Source organism: Saccopteryx bilineata, chromosome 2 (genome assembly GCF_036850765.1).
Source record: "Saccopteryx bilineata isolate mSacBil1 chromosome 2, mSacBil1_pri_phased_curated, whole genome shotgun sequence".
NCBI lineage: Eukaryota > Metazoa > Chordata > Mammalia > Chiroptera > Emballonuridae > Saccopteryx > Saccopteryx bilineata.
The window spans coordinates 35,235,146-35,257,925 of record NC_089491.1 but is presented as its reverse complement, the minus strand read 5'-3'; the positions used below and the strand labels follow the sequence as shown (position 1 = coordinate 35,257,925).

The following is a 22,780-nucleotide window of genomic DNA, read 5'->3' as shown; positions in this document are numbered from 1 at the left end:
TAATGTTAATGGGGTAACATCAATAAATCAGGGTACATATATTCAAAGAAAACATGTCCAGGTTTTCTTGTCATCCAATTATGTTGCATACCCATCACCCAAAGTCAGATTGTCCTCTGTCACCCTCTATCTAGTTTTCTTTGTGCCCCTCCCCCTCCCCTTCCCCTCTCCCTCCTTCCCTCCTGCACCCCCCCTCCCCCCACCCCCGGTAACCACCACACTCTTGTCCATGTCTCTTAGTCTTGTTTTTATGACCCACCAGTGTATGGAATCATGTAGTTCTTGGTTTTTTTCTGATTTACTTATTTCACTTCGTATAATGTTATCAAGATCCCACCATTTTGTTGTAAATGATCTGATGTCATCATTTCTTATGGCTTAGTATTCCATAGTGTGTATATACCACATCTTCTTTATCCAGTCTTCTATTGAAGGGCTTTTTGGTTGTTTCCATGTCTTGGCCACTGTGAACAATGCTGCAATGAACATGGGGTTACATGTGTCTTTACGTATCAATGTTTCTGAGTTTTTGGGGTATATACCCAGTAGAGGGATTGCTGGGTCATAAGGTAGTTCTATTTTCAGTTTTTTAAGGAACCACCATACTTTCTTCCGTAATGGTTGTACTACTTTACAGTCGCACTAACAGTGAATGAGGGTTACTTTTTCTCCACAGCCTCTCCAGCATTTGCTATTACTTGTCTTGTTGATAATAGCTAATCTAACAGGTGTGAGGTGGTATCTCATTGTAGTTTTGATTTGCATTTCTCTAATAACTAATGAAGATGAGCATCTTTTCATATATCTGTTGGCCATTTGTATTTCTTCCTGGGAGAAGTGTCTGTTCATTTCCTCTTCCCATTTTTTTATTGGATTGTTTGTTTGTTTGTTGTTGAGTTTTATGAGTTCTTTGTATATTTTGGATATTAGGCCCTTATCTGAGCTGTTGTTTGAAAATATCATTTCCCATTTAGTTGGCTGTTTATTTTGTTGTCAGTTTCTCTTGCTGAGCAAAAACTTTTTAGTCTGATGTAGTCCCATTCATTTATCTTTGCCTTCACTTCTCTTGCCTTTGGAGTCAAATTCATAAAATACTCTTTAAAACCTAGGTCCATGAGTTTAGTACCTATGTCTTCTTCTATGTACTTTATTGTTTCAGGTCTTATATTTAGGTCCTTGGTCCATTTTGAATTAATTTTAGTACAAGGGGACAAACTGTAGTCGAGTTTCATTCTTTTGCATGTGGCTTTCCAGTTTTCCCAGCACCATTTGTTGAAGAGGCTTTCTTTTCTCCATTGTGTGTTGTTGGCCCCTTTATCAAAAATTATTTGACCATATATATGTGGTTTTAATTCTGGACTTTCTATTCTGTTCCATTGGTCTGAGTGTCTATTTTTCTGCCAATACCATGCTGTTTTGATTGTCATGACCCTATAATATAGTTTGAAGTCAGGTATTGTAATGCCCCCAGCTTCATTCTTTTTCCTTAGGATTGCTTTGGCTAATTGGGGTTTTTATAGTTCCATATAAATCTGATGATTTTTTGTTCCATTTCTTTAAAGAATGTCATAGGAATTTTGATGGGAATTGCATTAAATTTATAGATTGCATTGGGTAATATGGCCATTTTGATTATATTTATTATTTCTATCCACGAACAAGGAATATTTTTCCATCTCATTGTATCTTTTTCGATTTCCCTTAACAATGCTTTGAAGTTTTTGTTATATAGGTCCTTTATATTTTTTGTTATGTTTATTCCTAGGTATTTTTGTTGTTGTTGTTGCAATCGTGAAGGGGATTATTATTATTATTATTATTATTATTATTATTTCTGAAGTTGGAAACGGGGAGAGACAGTCAGACTCCCGCATGCGCCCGACTGGGATCCACCCGGCACACCCACCAGGGGGCGACACTCTGCCCACTAGAGGGCGATGTTCTGCCAATCCGGGGGTTGCTCTGTTGCGACCAGAGCCACTCCAGCGCCTGGGGCAGAGGCCAAGGAGCCATCCCCAGCGCCCGGGCCATCTTTGCTCCAATGGAGCCTCGTTGCGGGAGGGGAAGAGAGAGACAGAGAGGAAGGAGAAGGGGAGGGGTGGAGAAGCAGATGGGCGCTTCTCCTGTGTGCCCTGGCCGGGAATCGAACCTGGGACTTCTGCACGCCAGGCCGACGCTCTGCCACTGAGCCAACCAGCCAGGGCCGAAGGGGATTATTTTTTTGAGTTTGTTTTCTAATATTTCATTGTTGGCATATAGAGAGGTTATGGACTTTTATATGTTAGTTTTGTATCCTGCGACCTTACTGTATTGGTTTATTGTTTCTAGTAATCTTTTTGTGGAGTCTTTGGGGTTTTTGATGTATAGGATCATATCGTCTGCAAAAAGTGATACCTTTTCTTCTTCTTTTCCAATATGAATGCCTTTTATTTCTTTCTCTTGTCTGATTGCTCTGGCCAGAACTTCTAGTACCACGTTAAATAAGAGTGAAGAGAGTGGACAACCCTGTCTTGTTCCTGATTTAAGGTGGAAAGTCCTCAGTTTTATGCCATTTAATATGATTTGGCTGATGGTTTATCATATATAGCCTTTATCATTTGAGATATTTTCCTTTCTATACCCATTTTGTTGAGTGTCTTCAAGTTGTGTTGTATTTTATCGAATGCCTTTTCTGCATTTATTGATAAGATCATGTGGTCTTTGTTCTTTTGTTTTGTTGATATGGTGTATTACATTAACCGTTTTACGTATGTTGAACCATCCTTGAGATTCTGGGATGAATCCCACTTGATTATGATATATTATTTTTTTAATATGTTGTTGTATTCGATTTGCCAGTATTTTGTTTAGTATTTTAGCATCTGTATTCATTAGAGATACTGGTCTGTAGTTTTCTTTTTTTGTGCCATCCTTGCCAGGTTTCGGTATGAGGGTTATGTTGGCCTCATAAAATGTGTTTGGAAGTATTGCTTCTTCAATTTTTTGGAAGATTTTGAGTAGAATAGAAACCAAGTCTTCTTTGAATGTTTGATAGAATTTGCTAGTATAACCGTCTGGGCCTGGACTTTTATTTTTGGGGAGGTTTTTTTTTTTTTTTGTATTTTTCTGAAGCTGGAAACGGGGAGGCAGTCAGACTCCCACATGCGCCCGACCAGGATCCACCTGGCACGCCCACCAGGGGGCGATGCTCTGCCCATTCAGGGCCTTGCTCTGTCGCGACCAGAGCCACTCTAGCTCCTGGGGCAGAGGCCAAGGAGCCATCCCCAGCACCCGGGCCATCTTTTGCTCCAATGGAGCCTCGGCTGCGGGAGGGGAAGAGAGAGACAGAGAGGAAGGAGAGGGGGAGGGGTGGAGAAGCAGATGGGCGCCTCTCCTGTGTGCCCTGGCCAGGAATCGAACCCAGGACTTCCACACGCCAGGCCAACGCTCTACCACTGAGCCAACAGGCCAGGGCCTTGGGGAGGTTTTTAATAGTTTTTTCTATTTCCTCCCTGCTAATCCATCTGTTTAGGCTTTCTGCTTCTTCATGACTCAGTCTAGGAAGGTTGTATTGTTCTAGGAATTTATCCATTTCTTCTAGATTGTTGAATTTGGTGGAATATAATTTATCATAGTATTCTACAATAATTCTTTGTATATCTATGATGTCTGTGGTGATTTCTCCTCTTTCATTTTGGATTTTGTTTATATGAGTCCTTTCTCTTTTTTCCTTGGTGAGTCTTGCCAAGGGTTTTGTGAATTTTGTTGATCTTTTCAAAGAACCAGCTCCTTGTTTTATTAATTTTTTTCTATAGTTTTTCTGTTCTCTATTTCATTTATTTCTGCTCTGATTTTTATTATTTGCTTTCTTCGGCTGGTTTTGGGTTGTCTTTGTTCTTCTTTTTCTAGTTCCTTAAGGTGTGAAGTTAAGTGGTTCACTTGGGCTCTCTCTTGTTTGTTCATATGGGCCTGAAGTGATATGAACTTCCCTCTTATTACTGCTTTTGCTGCATCCCAGAGATTCTGATATGTCGTATTTTCATTTTCATTTGTCTGTATATACCTTTTGATCTCTGTGCTTATTTCTTCTTTGACCCACTTATTTTTTAAAAGTATGTTGTTTAGTTTCCACATTTTTGTGGGGTTTTTTTTCTTCTTTTTTGCAGTTGAATTCTAGTTTCAAGGCTTTATGATCAGAAAATATGCTTGGTACAATTTCAATTTTTCTGAATTTGCTGATGTTATTTTTGTGGCCCAACATATGGTCAGTTCTTGAGAATGTTCCATATACACTAGAGAAAAATGTATACTCTGTCGCTTTGGGATGAAGTGTCCTGTAGATGTCTATCATATCCAGGTGCTCTCGTGTTTCGTTTAAGGCCAATATATCTTTATTGATTCTCTGTTTGGATGACCGATCTAGAGCCGTCAGTGGTGTATTGAGGTCTCCAAGTATGATTGTATTTTTGTCAGTTTTTTTTTTTTATAAATTTTATTTTTATTTTATTTATTCATTTTTAGAGAGGAGAGAGAGACAGACAGAAAGGGAGAGAGAGGAGAGAGAGAAGGGGGGAGGAGCTGGAAGCATCAACTCCCATATGTGCCTTGACCAGGCAAGCCCAGGGTTTCGAACCGGCGACCTCAGCATTTCCAGGTCAATGCTTTATCCACTGCGCCACCACAGGTCAGGCATCAGTTTTTGTTTAGGTCAGTAAGTAGCTGTCTTATATATTTTGGTGCTCCTTGGTTTGGTGCATATATATTAAGGATTGTTATGTCTTCTTGATTCAGTGTCCCCTTAATCATTACGAAATGACCATTTTTGTCTCTGAGTACTTTTGCTGTCTTGTAGTCAGCATTATTAGATATGAGTATTGCTACACCTGCTTTTTTTGGATGCTATTTGCTTGGAGTATTGTTTTCCAGCCTTTCACTTTGAATTTGTTTTTATCCTTGTTGCTTAGATGTGTTTCTTGTAGGCAGCATACAGTTGGATTTTCTTTTTTAATCCATTCTGCTACTCTGTCTTTTTATTGGTGAGTTTAATCCATTTACATTTAGTGTAATTATTGACACTTGTGGATTTCCTATTGCCATTTTATAAATTGCTTTCTGTTAGTTTTGTATCTTGTTTGATTCTTCTCTTTTGTTTTTCTATCCTTTGTTTTTGTTTGTTTGTATTCCATACTTCTTTCTTCTGTTGCTACCTTTTTTAAGTCATGTGCTTCTGTGGTGGTTTTTTCAAGGGTGGTTACCATTAAGTAATGAAAAGGGTACCTACCATATTCATTGTAGTACCCTATCTTGTGAGTGTTTCTGCACTTCATCATCCTTTGCTACTGTTAATCTCCATTCTCTCCCCCATTTTTTTTGCTTTTGTTGTCACAGTTAAGTTTGGTTTTATTGTGTTCTTGGTGGAGCTTTACTTGTGGTTTTGTTTTGTTTTGTTCTTTGGATCTGGTTGGAAAACCCCCTTTTGTATTTCCTGGAGTGGGGGTTTTCTGATGATAAATTCCCTCATCTTTTCTGTATTTGTGAATGTTTTTATTTCTCCTTCGTACTTGAAGGATAGCTTTGATGGGTATAGTATTTTTGGCTGAAAGTTTCTCTCTTTCAGGGCTTTAAATATTGGGGTTCACTCTCTTCTAGCTTGTAGAGTTTCTGCTGAAAAATCTGATGATAATCTAATAGGCCTTCCTTTATATGTTGTATTCTTCTTTTCTCTGGCTGCCTTGAGAATTTTTTCTTTGTCGTTGGTTTGTGCCATTTTCATTATGATGTGCCTTGGTGTTCTGTTTGCTTCTTGAATTTGAAGCTTTAGTTCTTTCCACAGTCTTGGGAAGTTCTCGTCTATTATTTCTTTGAATATATTTTCCATTCCATTTTCTCTCTCTTCTCCCTCTGATATACCTATTTTTCTTATGTTATTCTTTTTGATGGAGTCAGACAATTCCTGTAGGGCTTTCTCATTTTTTTTAATTTTTGAGTCTCTCTCTTCTTCTCTCGGGTGTGCCTGAAGTTGCTGTCTTTTATGTCATTAATCCTACCTTCTATCTGGCCTGTTCTATTAGCTAAGCTTGTTACCTCGTTTTTCAGTTCATGAATTGAGTTTTTCTTTTCTGTTTGATTTGTTTTTATAGTTTCAGTTTCCTTCGTAATATATTCTTTGTGTTCTTTGAGTTGTTTTCTGAGCTCCCTAAATTGCCTTTCTGTGTTTTCTTGTATATCTCGGAGGATTTTTAAGATTTCTATTTTAAATTCTCTGTCATTTAGCTCCAAGGTTTCCAATATATTAAATTTTTTCTCCATAGATTTTTCCACATCTGTGTTACTTCTCTATCTTTTGTATCCATGATATTTGATTTTCTTTTTCTTAATGGCATCTGAGAGTGGTCTTGTTGATAGCACTTTGCCTTCAGTATGTGGAACTCCCGGATGCTCCAAGGATAGATTTTTCTGTCTCTGGTTGATGAACTTGTTGAAATTTTGGGGAGATTTGTCGGTAGCGCTCCTCTCTGATGTCACTCTATTTAAAATTTTTAATATAGGGTTCAGATTTAAAATTTTTACTAACTTCTTTAGAGGAAAAAAATTGAAAAGTAAGTTTACATCATTTATCATACATATTATTACTGAGAGTCTATTATAAAATGATGGATGAGAATCGTTTATTAGAAATCTTAGTTCAGACATAAAGATGACTAGATTCTTAAACCAAAGTAACTTTTAGATGTTTCTTAAGGTTTAATTACACAGAATAGGTTAAAAAATGTAACTATTTTAAATGATAGCAATAGCATTGCTGCTGTTGCTTCTAAGCTTGTAGAATCAAATAATGCATGATGATTAGTGTTTGATAGAAGGCTTTTATTTATTTAATTTAATATATATTTTGGCTTTGAATCCTCTTGGGCAAAGTGTAGGCCACTCCCTCTTCATAAACACCTGGCCTAAAGACAGCATCTGTTTTTGTAGCTGCTTTTTCCTCCAGGCCACTGACACCGGCTCAAGTCCCAAAAGTTGTCCAAGCAAGATTTATTCACTCATCCATCCATCCTGTTTGTTCAGACACCACTTTACCATGTGCCTGCAGATGCTAGTCACTCCTTTGTTGCTCAGAACACTGTAGGACAACCTGATGTGTTAGACTATATAGTGTGAAGTGTCAAACTCTGGAAATATGGCTGTCTCCCTAGTTATAAAGTCAGAATACTTAACAATCATAAGAATGTTACCCCTGATTTATGTGGAATGTGGAGTTTATTCTTATGATGAGAATTCCCAAGGTTGCTCTTCATTTCGTTTTTACTCCTTTCTGGGAAGGATCTTCTCACTGGATGCAGGCTTAGGAGCATCGATGTACCTACCCCCTCAGACTTCCCCAATCTTGAGGAGGACTTTTGAGTTTTTACCAAGGATGCTCAATTTGAAGGTTCATGGTCTAGAGCTACTTCTTGGAATGAATATGGTTTCATTTTTTAAATGCATAGACAGTCATGTTCTTTTATTTTCTTTTGACAGAGAGAGAGAGAGAGAATCAGAGGGACAGATAGGGACAGACAGACAGGAAGGGAGAGAGATGAAAAGCATCAGTTCTTCGTTGCAGCACCTTAGTTGTTTATCAATTGCTTTCGATTATGTGCCTTGGCTGGGGGGCTACAGCCCCTTGGGGGCTACAAGAGACCCCTTGCTCAAGACAGCAACCTTGGGTTCAAGCCAGCAACCTTTGGGCTCAAGCCAGTGACCATGGGGTCATGTCTATGATCCCTGGACTCAAGCTGGTGAGCCCACGTTCAAGCCATATGAACCCATGCTCAAGCCAGTGATCTTGGGGTTTCAAACCTGGATCCTCTGCATCCCAGTCCGACACTGTATCCACTGCATCACTGCCTGATCAGGGGACAGTCATGTTCTTATAGCATATCTTCAGCAAACTTAGAGCCTTTTTTATTATCAGGATATATATATAACTCATTACTAAGTTTTGATAAAGAAGGGATCTTTGGAATAAAAATTTTTTAATTCACAGTTTCTTCTTAATGTATTATATTTCTGGTTGTTTTATATCCATGATAATTACTATTGGTGTGCCTTAATTTATGGCCTTTGATGAAAATTTTTTATTCTTGCTACTCCACATATCTACAAAACCCCAGAATTTTTTTTGCTAGGATTTTAGGTGAGAAAGTACCTCTTTGATGTTAAAACTTTACCCAAAATGAGTGGTTTCCTACTAAATTTCAGGTGCAGAAACAACAGACTTTGTGTTTTTGGTTGCTTTTTTCAGCTCTTAAATTCATCACTGTTGCTTGATCACTTCCTGCATACCAGTAAGGGTGGAACATAAAACAGAAATATAATACACCTTTTTATTGATACTCTGTGTCTCTCGACTTTGAGGAGGACTGTTTAGATGCAGTCATCATCAGTCATTAAGTATGAGCATTTGTGTCTAGGATGCCAAAAACTGCCAATCTTATTGACATCTACTAATTTTTTTTAACTTTAACCTCTGAATATTTTTTTAAAGCCTACTAGTAAAAGTAAACACTTTTAAACAGTTGTACCATGGTTATTTTTTCTTTGTCTGATTTGGAAAAACAGAAGTGCTGATATCATGCCCAGACTGATGCTTCTATGACCAAGGTCAGACAGCCTTAAGCACAGTACAAAAAATTCAGGATAAGAAAAAAAAAGACTTAGTACTGTTTATCTCTTTAAATGGCTTGTTATGTAACTGAAGAAGAAATCCAAGTGCAGTGTACAGTGGTACCTTGAGATACGAGTTTAATTCGTTCTGTAACCGAGCTCTTAAGTCAGTCAACTCATATATCAAACAAATTTCTCCCATTTAAAATAATTGAAATAGATTTAATCTGTTCCAGCCCTGTGAAACATCCCCAAACCATCCTAAATTATGATAAAAGCATGTTTTTAAATTAAGAAACACATGTATACTTTACCAATGCATAAAAAATTATATGAAATAAAAGAAAAAAGTGTTATTTAGTACTGTATTCTTACCTTGGAGACAGATGAGTGTGGCTAACAGAGGTGAATGGCGGAGGAGGAGGGAGGGAGGAAGGGATGCAGGCACTGTGGACACGTATAAACTAAAACACTTTCTCAACACTAAATGTAAACTAAAACTGCATTTTCTTTACTTTAAACAAAACTAAAACTGCACTTTCTTTACTTAAAATTAAACCACAAAAGCTTAAGTAAAAATGCACTTTCTTAACTTTAAACTTAACCTAAGCTTAACATCACGTATTTTTCATCTAATCATCACCTGTTTTTGCCTTTTTGGCTGCACTTTCGGCACTTTCACTTGCAGGACTTTTTTTTTTTTTAACTTTTTTTTTTTTTTTTCATTTTTCTGAAGCTGGAAACAGGGAGAGACAGTCAGACAGACTCCCGCATGCGCCCGACCGGGATCCACCCAGCATGCCCACCAGGGGCGACGCTCTGCCCACCAGGGGGCGATGCTCTGCCCATCCTGGGCGTCGCCATATTGCGACCAGAGCCACTCTAGCGCCTGGGGCAGAGGCCAAGGAGCCATCCCCAGCGCCCGGGCCATCTTTGCTCCAATGGAGCCTTGGCTGCAGGAGGGGAAGAGAGAGACAGAGAGGAAAGCGCGGCGGAGGGGTGGAGAAGCAAATGGACGCTTCTCCTGTGTGCCCTGGCCGGGAATTTGCAGGACTTTTGAGTAAAAATCTATTCAAAGAGGTTTGCTTATGCCTGCCTTTTAAAATGTTACAGAAATGTGACAAACAAGTGTCATTAAAAAGTGCTGAAGCACAACCAGTTGAAACTTTTTCTGGGTGTTTCTTTTCAATGAAACTTGAAAGCTTCTCCCACATTGCCAGCATGTCTTTAATTTCACTTATAGAATTCACTTTCTCCGACTCTGCCTCCTCCTCACTACTAATCTCTTACAGAAGCTCCGTATGTTGCATCATCTGTAGCTCCTTCAACTCCTCAGTTGAGAGTTCCTCCTCATGTTTCTCGACGAGCTCGTTTACATCACCCTCATCTACCTCTAGACCCATTGACTTTCCAAGGGACACAGTCTCCTCCAACACTTCTACCTCAGTTTCGGTCTCTGGTTCGACTCCTTCGAAGTCCCTGTCTACAACATCACCACGCCATAACTTTTTCCATGCTGAGTTCAAGGTTCTTCTTGTAACCTCTTGCCATGCCAAGTCAATAATGCATAAATATATCACGATGTTGTAGTGATCTTTCCAAAACTCTTGAAGGGTTAGATTTGTATTCTCAGTCACTTCAAAGCAGCAGCGGAACAAGTGCTTTGTGTAAAGCTTTTTAAAGTTGGAAATGACCTGCTGATCCATAGGTTGCAAGATTGAAATCGTGTTGGGTGGGAGATAGAGGACTTTCATGAATTTGAACTCATCGAGAATGTCACCTTAAAGACCAAGTGGGTGGGCTGGAGCATTTTCAAGGATTAGTAATGCTTTCATCAGGAGTTTCTTTTCTTTTCTTTTCTTTTTTTTTGTATTTTTCTGAAGCTGGAAACTGGGAGAGACAGACAGACTCCCACATGCGCCCGACCGGGATTCACCCGGCACGACCACCAGGGGGCGACGCTCTGCCCACCAGGGGGCGATGCTCTGCCCCTCCGGGGCGTCGCTCTTTTGCGACCAGAGCCACTTCAGCGCTTGGTTCAGAGGCCAAGGAGCCATCCCCAGTGCCCGGGCCATCTTTGCTCCAGTGGAGCCTCGTTGCGGGAGGGGAAGAGAGAGACAGAGAGGAAAGAGAGGGGGAGGGGTGGAGAAGCAGATGGGCGCTTCTCCTGTGTGCCCTGGCCGGGAATCAAACCCGGGACTCCTGCACGCCAGGCCAACGCTCTACCACTGAGCCAACCGGCCAGGGCCTAGGAGTTTATTTTCTTGAAGATATTTCTTCACTGCAGGACCAAAGATGAAATTTACCCATTCAATAAAAAAACTGCTGCATAACCCATGCCCTAGCATTGGCAGCCACTTAACCTGCAGTTTTTCTTTAATAATCTTGTGAGTCTTAAAGGCTCGAGGATTTTCAGAATGATACACTAGCAGTGGCTTTACTTTACTGTTACCACTAGCATTTGCACACAATGCAAGGGTCAGACAGTCCTTCATGGGTTTATGGCCTGGCAGCTTCATCTCCTCTGCGGTGATGAAAGTCCTCCGGGGCATTTTTTTCCAAAACAATCCTGTTTCATCACAGTTGAACACTTATTGGGGGATGTGGGATGTAGCCTTCCTTTGTGATAGGCACAGCAAAACGTGCAATGTACTCCTTAGCTGCCTTAACATCAGCACTCGCAGCTTCACCATCCTCACCACTGAGTGGATACCAGATCTCTTCTTGAAATTTTCAAACCAGCCGTGACTTGCCTTAAATTCTTTCTTCAAGTCACCGTAAATAACACGTGCCTTTTCGCATATTACAGTCTCCATCACTGTATCTCCTGCCAGCTCTTTCTCTTTCACCCACACCAGCAGAAGCTTCTCCATTTCTTCATGGATATTTGTCCTTAATTGGAACAGAATTGTAGTTCCTTTCTCTGAATTTGCACTTTTGATGGCATCCTTTTGTTTAAGGATGGTACAAATTGTAGATGTATTGCGGTTGTACAGCCTTGCCAATTCAATCACTCGTACACCATGCTCATGCTTTTCTATTATTTCTTGCTTCTATTGACATCATTTTCTTCTTCTCACCACTGTCCTTTACATTCACTTTCTTCAGCCCCATGATAGCACACAAAAAAGTTAGTAAAAAGTGCAAAAATGATGCAAGAACAAGTACAGTGCATGAGATTCAACTTGATTCTGTGGGTAACACGTGAGAAAGAACAAGATGCTGGTAGTGTGCTGCCGATACTGGACCCGTGCACCAATGCGCCAACTAGCGGCAGCTTCCCAAATCATGACTTGCATCTCAGAATTTCGCTCGGATCTCGAACAAAAATACGAACCAAGTTGCAGCTTGTATCTAAAAAATATATATATATTTAGTATGTTGGTCTGCTCGTATCTCAAGGTACCATTGTATTTCTTTCTTTAAAAAAAACTATTTTCCCCCAAGTCATATAAAATATCCTACATTAAAAAAATTTGAAAAATAAAGTTATAAAAAAATGAGAATTACCTATTGTCCTACCACCCAGAGATAACCACTTGCAGGGATCTCCATTTGAGTATCAGAGTGAGGAGAATCAGCTTCAGGGACCAAATAGCAGCTCTGAAATTTTACCTTCCTAGAGGTTCTAATCAGCTATATGTTGACACATCACAAGGATGCCCAGTGCCACTTGGATACAAACAGAAGGATGCTTAACTGTTGTTCTCAACCTTTCAGAGCTCTCCAACAGCAAAATGTGGACTGAGAGTTTTGGAAGCTAAAGAAAATATAAAGTCATAGTAACGATGATGTACCAGTTTCACAGTGTTCTTAGACAGCTTGTGAGGGAAATGGCAATTGTGCAGAATGCCATTTTATGAAAACACAAAGAGCCCAAGACAGTGAGCCTACAGGCCATGGATACTGGAATCTGAGTTCCCATTGGGTTCTTGAAGGACGGCAACACCTCTTGATGTTAAACTTCTAAGGAAGGGCATCTAAACAGTGGTGGTGCATCCCCAGGCTTACTGATATGGGAACCTTCTAGGCAGTAGTGCCAGCAGACAGGGCAGTGAAAAGTGAACTGAGGACTGGGAAGTACAGTCATAGTATCTCATTGGAGTCCAAGTTCTTTTCTGATTTTTTTTTTCCACCAATAAAAAGAAGTATTCAGTGAACACATTGGAACAGTTTTTAAATTTAATTCCAGCGACCATCTGAATAGTGGAAAAATAGAAGGGCACGGTGGCAAATCAGAATAGAGAAGGTGGGGAGTAATGTGATATTGTTGTTCTGGAATTTGATATAGAGCAGATACCCAGAGGCCATAGCATACAGTAGAAAGAGTTTGGCCTTTGGAGTAAGATTTTTGCCTTGGCCATTTCTTGGCTGTATTATGTTCAGGGTACAAATCATCTGCTCAGGGCTTCACTCTATTCTAGAGTATGACTATTTCTAAACATTTCATAGGATTGTTAGAATTAACGAGACCAAGTATAAAAAACAGCTGCCAGTGCAGTATCAGAACCATAACATTGTTTGGGAAAAGGCTGCTGCTGTTTTTTGAACATCCTGGCTTGAATTGAAGCAGGTTACAACCCACTGGTAAACCAGAGACATGCCCTGCAAGCTCTCCAAAGGAGCTTCTCTCAATGAAAACAGGAAACGCTACAGGGAAAGAACAGAAGTCTACATTGAAAGAAAAAATAAAAGGAATAGTGAATAACTGAAGTCAAAAGAATTGAAACTCCAAGATGAGGTGGGTTTCTGCCATCTTAGAGGAAGGGATCACCCTGCCCACGGCCAAAGGTGATGAGAGCATAGTGTCTTGCCTTCCCGCTCGGCCAGGAGTGCACATGAAAGCCACAGCTGGCAGCAGGGTCACCCCCAAAGCTCTGCACATCTTTAACTGGGAGAAAACTCCATTGTTTTCCTGAAGAGACCCGTGAGCAAGACCCTGACCTTGGGCCATGCTGAAAGAAAGCGACTTGAAGTTTATCCCAGTACAAATATTTGCAGTCAGCATCAGTGAAAAGTCCTTCTAGGCAAAGGGTTGGCTGTGAAAAAGAGTCCGGGCCTTGAAAGATATAGAGTATGTAAAACTACTTCTCTAAGACGTGGAGGAAGAGTCTTCCTGGGTAGATGACTTGTAAACAGGAGTTATCCTCTACCAGGAATCTCTGCCATTACCTTTGGTTAAATCTCTGTGCCATATGCCATGAACAGTTATACTTTATCCTTAAAAGAAACAGTTAAAAAATTATAACCCTTTGTGACTCTCTGGGGCTAAGTATCTCTAGTGTCAGTAAGTGGCACAGAGGGGCTGTACTGTGTCAGGCTGGATTGGGTGATGACCGTATAAAATGAAATTTAGAACTCAATTTAGAGCTTCAACACAAAGAACCCCTACCCAATGGAAATGAAACTGGGGCTCAATGGAACCATACCTCTGTTTCAGAAAACTCTGACTTAAGCGAACAATGTCAATTCTGTTTTAGAATCCCAGGGAATTCTGATTCCATAGCGACAGTAAGTTGTACCCGAGCCGTGCAGCAGGTGGGCCTTCCTGGGCTCAGAGGAGTTGACTTCAAGAATTTTTTTTGACAGCCCCGGAGTCCCGGCCAGTTATTTGCTCAGTTTCGCAGTTGCCTGCTTCTTCTTTTCTTTCAACATGACAGATGCCACTGTGTCCTTCGCCAAGGACTTCCTGGCAGGTGGAGTGGCTGCAGCCGTCTCCAAGACAGCAGTAGCGCCCATTGAGCGGGTCAAGCTGCTACTACAGGTGCAGGATGCCAGCAAGCAGATCACCGCAGATAAGCAATACAAGGGCATTATAGACTGCGTGGTTCGTATCCCCAAGGAGCAGGGAGTCCTGTCCTTCTGGCGTGGTAACCTGGCCAACGTCATCAGATACTTCCCCACCCAGGCTCTCAACTTTGCCTTCAAAGATAAATACAAGCAGATCTTCCTGGGTGGTGTGGACAAGAGAACCCAGTTTTGGCGCTATTTTGCAGGGAATCTGGCATCAGGTGGTGCCGCTGGGGCCACCTCCTTGTGTTTTGTGTATTCTCTTGATTTTGCCCGTACCCGTCTAGCAGCTGATGTGGGCAAAGCTGAAGCTGAAAGGGAATTCAAAGGCCTTGGTGACTGCCTGGCTAAGATCTACAAATCTGATGGGATTAGGGGCCTGTACCAAGGCTTTAATGTGTCTGTGCAGGGTATTATCATCTACCGAGCTGCCTACTTCGGTATCTATGATACTGCCAAAGGAATGCTTCCAGATCCTAAGAATACTCACATCTTCATCAGCTGCATGATCGCACAGGCCGTCTCTGTGGTGGCTGGGTTGATTTCCTATCCACTGGACACTGTTCGTCGCCGCATGATGATGCAGTCGGGGCGCAAAGGAACTGATATCATGTACACAGGCACACTCGACTGCTGGAGGAAGATTGCTCGTGATGAAGGAGGCAAAGCTTTCTTCAAGGGTGCATGGTCCAATGTTCTCAGAGGCTTGGGTGGTGCTTTTGTGCTTGTTTTGTATGATGAAATCAAGAAGTTCACCTAAGTTATTTCCTAGTCTTCCCTCCCCTGCCACTGAGAACAGGCATGTTGTATTATGTCACATAACTTGAGCATTCTTGACAGACTGTTGGCTATTTATCAATGACAACTATTTGCTGGTTGAAAATGGAAGCAATAATATTCATCTGACCAGTTTTCTCTTAAAGCCATTTCCATGTTGATGATGGGGCTCAATTCTGTTTTTTATTTCAGTCACTCCTGGTTAACAATAAATTTGAAGGAATAAAGAAAATATCTTTATATGAAAAAAGAATTTTTTTATAGCACAGGTAAATTAAAAGAGAAGTTAAGGCCTCTCTGAATTAAGGAGAAGAGTGTTTCTGGGTATATAGGATGGAGACTTTGATTTGTTTGAACATACAGAGTTCCTGAACAAGTTGATGTTTTAAGTCCTTAAGTCTCACCTGTATCAAATCTAATCTGTCTACTCCAACCTTACAGAACCCAGAGAAGTATGACAAGTATCTCATTGAAGTTGTGATTCTGAAAGAGGCCAAAATCGAGCTAAATATATGAACTCATGGGAATAGAAAGTGTAAGGCACATTAGGTACCAGAATCATCTGCTGATCACCATCCATGGTGTAGGGAGTTCATCTTTTATGTTCCTGCCTGTAGCTCCTGTGAGGAGGTGAAGGTGAGGGCCCGTAGACAGTGCACTGACCCACTGAAATTAAGAAGAGGTTGGTAGGGGAGAACTGAAGAAGGGTTTAGGATGGACCCAGAGGCTCAGCCGGCTTTGGATTTGGAGAACTGCCATGTCTAAATCTAAGCTTACCTTAATTGTGGTTTTATATGACAAGTGAACAGTTCACGTAGAATTGTTTTATTTTTTTTTATTTGCTCCAAAACTATGTTTCTCAAACCTTCTCTGGATACCCAATCTTATTAAATATCTTAAAGCACAGTGAAGATTGGCATTTTAAGATTCCTGACCTAGAAAACATGAGTCTCTAGAGAGGTAGACTAACCATTGAGAGCAAAATGAGGAGTTTTAAATATTTGCATCCCTAAGGCTGAAAATTAAGGGCATAAGTTGTGACTGTCATTTAATGCAGCATTCAGAGAGCCAGTAGGTGTCAGCAGGAGTCCACCAGTGATGACAGGGATGGCCGCTGGTGCTGCTCACAGACCCAGTCACCTGTCTCTAGGAATTACTCTGCTCTCATTGATGCTTCAGGTTTTTCACGCAAGGAATTTTTCTTCAGTCTTCAAAATTTAAGCAGCACATATTGGCAGAAGACTAGGAGAAGGAAAACCTAATGTTTTATACCTATATTAATATCCTCCCCACATATTATCTAGAATATATATTCAGACTAAAGCAGGGGTCCCCAAACTTTTTACACAGGGGGCCAGCTCACTGTCCCTCAGACCATTGGAGGGCCGGACTATAAAAAAAAACTATGAACAAATCCCTATGCACACTGCACATATCTTATTTTAAAGCAAAAAAAAAAAACAACAACAAAAAAATACAAAAACAAAAAAAAACAGGAACAAATACAACATTTAAAATAAAGAACAAGTAAATTTAAATCAACAAACTGACCAGTATTTCAATGGGAACTATGCTCCTCTCACTGACCACCAATGAAAGAGGTGCCCCTTCCGGAAGTGCGGCAGGGGCCGGATAAATGGCCTCAGGGGGCCGCAGTTTGGGGACCCCTGGACTAAAGGAATCTCTCTTAATGTTAAATTAACTATGTCTTTGACTTATTAAATCTCATCTCTGGTAACAAGACAATATCTTCTTTACATATATTATATATATGTACGTATATGTATTCTCTTCCTCAATGTTTTAAAAATGAAGTAAGCCCTGGCCACTTGGCTCAGCAGTAGAGTGTTGGCCTGGCGTGTGGAAATTCCAGATTCAATTCATGGTCAGGGCATACAGGAGAAGCAACCATCTGTTCTCCACCCCTCCCCCTTCTCTCTCTCTCTCTCTCTCTCTCTCTCTCTCTCTCTTTCTCTCTGTCTTCCCCTCTCACAGCCATGGCTTGAATGGTTCGAGCAAAGTTGGCCCGGGCACTGAGGATGGCTTCATGGCCTCACTTCAGGCACTAAACTAATCCAGTTGCTGAGCAATGGAGCAGCGGCCGGATGCACAGAGCATCCTCCAGTAAAAGGCTGGGTGGATCCCTGTCAGGGCACATATGGGAGTGTGTGTCTCTGCCTCCTCACCTCTCAATAAAAAAATAAAAATAAATGAAGTAAATATTCTTTACTATCAAGCTGTCCGCCTAGCATAATTTAATATTCTATTCTTCTTAGGAAAGAGAACTTCTTGCAAGCTTGCTTTATTGCCTGTGTGGTGGGAAGACTCTCCTAAAGGCTTACATTGTAGTGAAGGAATAGCTGAACAGAATCTGACAAAATAGGAACATTGAAGAAGGCTGTAAATTCTAACTTCAGTCTAATCAGAAGTCGAGAAACTTTATTGTAAAAGGCCAGATAGTAAATTTTTGAGACTTTGCAGGCCCAGAGCTGTGTGACTGTCACCCCCCAGCCCGGCACAGCTCCTGGACCCTACTATCTCAGTGAAGAACAGGAGGTAAACAAGTGAGCGCACTGGGCTCCAAAACAAGCTTTACGAACACTGACTTTCATATAATTTTCACATCATGAAGTAATTTTTTGGTTTTTTGTTCAACCATTTAAAATATAAAAATCATTCTTAGCTCATGGGTTTTGCAAAAGCAGGTGATGAGCTGCACTGAACTGGGACCTGGAGTTTTTGCCCCCTGGTCTGGTAGCAGAAAGGCTTCGACTTGGGAAGAAATGGCCTGTACATCAGTTTCTCCCGTCCCCTGCCCTCCCCTCTCTTCTCATACATACAGATGCACCATTGTGCCATGCCTCTCCCGAATGTTGTGCAGATAGAATTAGAGATGGGGTGACATACACATGCCAGGCATTTTAAACTCTTGTTTATTGGAGGGACAACATGTTCAGCTAACTTTTGACTGCAGTGGTTGTAAAAATGGTACCTTCCCTCTGGAGTGTCTTTTTCTAAATAATGGAAAGCTGAGGATTTTCTCAAGCTATTGCAGGAAGAAGAGAGACAGCACGTCAGTCTCATCTAAGTACTTCCTACCTTTCCTCCCAGTGGTTTAGATCTGACAGCCTGGCACCTCCTCACAGCTTCGCTCCACCTGTGTTCAGCCCCGTCTGTAGGCTGTGGCCTCGGAGCTGGCAGGGAGCGCTGAGTGAGATACGTGGTGCACCGGGCAGAACCACACGTGCTGGCCTAGGGCTGTGGGAGGCCAGATGCTTCTCAAGGGAAATTAATGCCATTTTATTTCTGTTTATTTCTGAAACGTGGCTCATGGTGCTATTTGCAGGTGAAGGCAATACATTCAAGTCTAAGTAGCTGAGTAAAACATACACTTTTGTGTTCTCTTGATTAATTTTAAGTGTTCTCAAATTTAAAATGCACTAATGTGTTTTCAGATTGTTAATAGTCATTACATTATCTATCATTTGCTTTATTTAAAAATTTCAGGTGGAAAAACCTTACAATGGTAGTCAAGATTTGCTTCTTTATCCAGCTAAGAGAAAGCAGCCTGAAAGAAAGACCAGTGACCTGGACACGGAGAAAGGAGCCCCGCCTCCCCTACCTGCTCCAAAGCAAGCACCACCGTTAAAAGGGTGTCCAGCAGTTATGCCAGGAGACTTCAAAGAGAAAATTGCTGGGCTGCTGGTGAAATACTCAAATGGTCTTTGGGCCAGTGCACTTCCTAAAGCATTTGAGGACACGTACAGAGTAAAATTACCCAAGGATGCCTTAAAAAATCTTGCCTTGCTCTCTGACGTCTGCACCATAGACTACATTTCTGGGAACCCCCAGAAGGCCATTCTCTATGCTAAACTTCCGTTGCCCACTGACAAAATCCTGAGGGATGCAGGGCGAGCACATGGCGACTATACCAGCAAGGCTATGATTGAACAAGAATACTTGAGGATAGAAAGGAGCATTATTGAAAGTGACGATACCATTATGGAGAATGTAACAGTTCCTCCTCTAGTCATTCCAACTGAGGCGTCCCCCTCTGTATTGGTGGTTGAACTGAGCAACACAAATGAAGTGGTTATCAGGCAAGTTTCATTCGCTAATTTTTCAGGATCCTGGTGTATAGTTGTTACTTCTTCACATGGCTGCTGGGGGTTGAGGAAGAATGATATGTTCTAAGTTCTCCAGAGTTATAATGAACAATAACATTTTCTCTTTATCTTTATATCTTGCACATTTCTCTCAACTGCTCAAACTTTATTTTGTTTGTGTCTCTTAGGAGACTTAATTTTTATTTCCTCTACATGTGGTTATGTAAGTACATTTGTCTCACTCAGTAGATGGTAAGCATCTTAAAATCAAAGTACTTAAAAATTAATCTCTACATATATTTTTAATATTTTTAAAATGTTCCAAATAGGCCCTGGCCGGTTGGCTCAGTGGTAGAATGTCGGCCTGGTGTGCAGAAGTCCCGGGTTCGATTCCCGGCCAGGGCACACAGGAGAAGCGCCCATCTGCTTCTTCACCCCTCCCCTTCTCCTTCCTCTCTGTCTCTCTCTTCCCCTCCCGCAGCCAAGGCTCCATTGGAGCAAAGATGGCCCGGGCGCTGGGGATGGCTCCTTGGCCTCTGCCCCAGGCGCTAGAATGGCTCTGGTCGCGGCAGAGCGACGCCCCGGAGGGGCAGAGCATCGCCCCCTGGTGGGCAGAGTGTCGCCCCCTGGTGGGCGTGCCAGGTGGATCCCGGTCGGGCGCATGCGGGAGTCTGTCTGACTGTCTCTCCCCGTTTCCAGCTTCAGAAAAATACAAAAAAAAAAAAAGATGTTCCAAATATGCAGCCATTGTTGTGAGAAAAGATCACTAGCAGTTTTAATAATTGGAAAGATATCGTGGTCTGAACTTGAAAAATTCTGCGTCAAAAGCAATACCTAGTCCATAAAAAGAGCGGGTTGCCCACTAGGTAGTTAATATTATTTAATCTGGGACTCTGTGACATTTCTTAAAAGCCAAAGAGCTAAACATGACCTTCTGACTATAATGCATCAGATCAGACCTTGGACCCAAGGGCACTCTGGGTCTTGAGCCTTTTGATATTACTGCCTGCGAAGAGACGTCATCACCTGAGTGGCCAGGGATCATTGGAATCACAAAAAGCAGTCCAGCTCCAGGCCCTTGGCATGGAGTTTTGGGGAAAATATAGAATACAAAAGAAAATATTGAAATACTAATTTGCAGTTTCTGACTCGCGATAAATAATGGAAGCCAGTGTAGCCGGGTGTCTGGAGATACCAGCTTCCGGGTGTGTCTGTGGCTGGACCAATGAGAAGGCCGACAGAACAGAATCCAGCCATCTTCAACAAAACTGTCCTTATGGCTTGGCCTGTTTCTCCTCCCGAGAATCATAGCTGAGCTGGGAGGCCGAAAGGAAGGCCACAAAAAATAAAGTTCTTCAACGAAAGGGTAGATCAAAAATATGAAAGCTCTTCTATTTGAATAAACTAAGTCTGAATGGATAATGAAGTGAGAATTAAGTTTCTTGGGATGCTCAAACTAGAAAACTGTATAGAAACTTTAGAGCAGTCTTTTTATATAGGAGGAATAAACATCTAAAGCTTTTATTCAAAGATGTGGTCTGGTCTGGAGATATAAATAGGTAGCTAAAGGTTAGGGGTTCCATTCTGGTTCGCTAATAAATGGAGATGAAGGATGGATGTTGAGGAGTACATTACTAACTTTTACCATTTGACATTATTTTAAAAATCAAAATCTGCCTGTTTGGCAGGATGCTTTGTTATGTTACCAATAGTCATTGGTGACATTGTCAGAGGCCAAGCACAAGGCTGGATCAGTCATGTGATTTCTGGTATTCTTACCAAAGGGTTGGCAGGAATCTGGATCAGTTCCAGGACTTCATTAGGGTGGTTCCAATCTATTCCCGGATTGCTAGGCCCAGGGCCTCAGATTACTGAGATGCCAGTGTAAACGTGAAGCCAGGAGCTAGCATTGTACATTTCAGCAGATGGGTAATGTCTGCCAGAAGGTTGACCTGAGATCACTGGCATCCCCCACTGCCCTGAAGACTTAGCAGATCCCAGCCAGGCTGAGACCTGTTCTCTGAGCTCTGGAAACTAGGCCTGTGATGTGTAAAGGGCCTGGATAGGTGCCGGAGCAGGACCCTCAGGTCACGTATGGGAATCTGTTGTCTCGGTCTCAAAAATTAGCTTTGTAAAACTTTGTACTTATGATGTACCTACACTGTCCTACATGTATTCTTTGCCCATAGCTCAGGTAATTTGGGGACAACATGTGTGACCTCATTCTTGCTACTAACCACTCTCACACCAGCTGTAGCGTCATCCCCTCACTCCACCTGTGCTGTGAGCCATGGGCCTGCGCTGGGTGCTGCAGAGAGCAGAGCTGCCTGCACATCTCCTGCTGTTGCTCACCTTCTCCCTCCTGGGCAGGAGCCTGTGCAGACCCGCGGGCTCTCCCAGCCCCTGCCGGCCAAGCTCCCAGGGCTGTAGAGTCCTACACAGAGGCCCCCTGAGACTCCAGGCCCCAGGAAATGGGCACTTAGGCAGAATTACAGACCTTCTAGGAGACCTTAGAGCTAAGAGTGCAGCTGTATTCCAGGCAGTCCCTTAACATTTGTAAAGCTTAATAAACTTATATGATAGAGTTTGACGAAGCTCCTGTGGCTGTTTCTGGAGTGAATAATATGCATGTAATCATTGGTTTTATTTAGTTATTTATTTTTAGGTGAAAAGACATTTTATTATTATTTTGCAATATAACATAGTAGTGAATATATCTGATAGCATTTTCTCAAATGGCAAATGAGACACACAGGATAACATCTTTCTTTGATTACTGTAAACCTCAATATTATCTGTCTTTTGGCAGATTCAGTTTCTCACGACGTCTATGATACTGTCCACAAGGATACCAACGATGCTTAGTAATAAAAAACATTTTGCTAAGTTGTTCTATCATGGGTCCTGGCTCAAAGGGTTCATCTTTTTCTTCTAATCTGGTTTTCAGTACTTGATCCTGTGTTTCTTCATAATTATGCACAGGATCTGGCCGAGGGATAGGTTTTGTGTGTTCATATGGAATGTCCACAGAAGGATGGTGGCAAACTATTGTCCGGCTATCAGATGTCAAAACAAGCTCTACTTTGCAATTATAGTCATCTATTTTCATCCCTTGACAGCTGCTCACCGCAAGCCCACCATCTTGCTTCCGCGGGTCCTAGGAGACCTAATCATTGGTTTTAAAAATGGCCATTGCCTCAAAGGAGGCATTCTTTCCATTTTGTGTAGGACTTTTTAAAGCTTTTTTTTTGCTGGTAATGAATAGATTAACTGTGATGCCTTCTGCTCTGCTGATAATGACCAAGAATACAAGAAAACACTCCTAAAGGAGTAGTCTCAAGTGCTCAGCAGGACCACTTGGGCCTAGGTAAAAGTCAGGACAATGCAGAGAGCAATGCACTACGGCATATCTTCCTGGCCAAGCGAGGGCATAGCCTAGCTGAACAGCCTCCATCATGCGGCTAGGACAGCGTCTGGTA

General features: G+C 41.6%; 1 protein-coding gene and 1 pseudogene across 1 annotated transcript in view; both read left to right on the top strand.

The window, feature by feature from the left end:
- Positions 1 to 22,780, top strand: part of TDRD7 (tudor domain containing 7) — an 81,345-nt gene that overhangs the window by 26,988 nt on the left and 31,577 nt on the right. Inside the window, exon 7 of the mRNA XM_066256695.1 lies at positions 18,703 to 19,295. Within this exon, the coding sequence (XP_066112792.1) occupies positions 18,703 to 19,295 (593 nt within the window). The remainder of the gene's footprint in view (positions 1 to 18,702; positions 19,296 to 22,780) is intronic.
- Positions 14,231 to 15,399, top strand: LOC136322794 (ADP/ATP translocase 2 pseudogene; annotated as a pseudogene).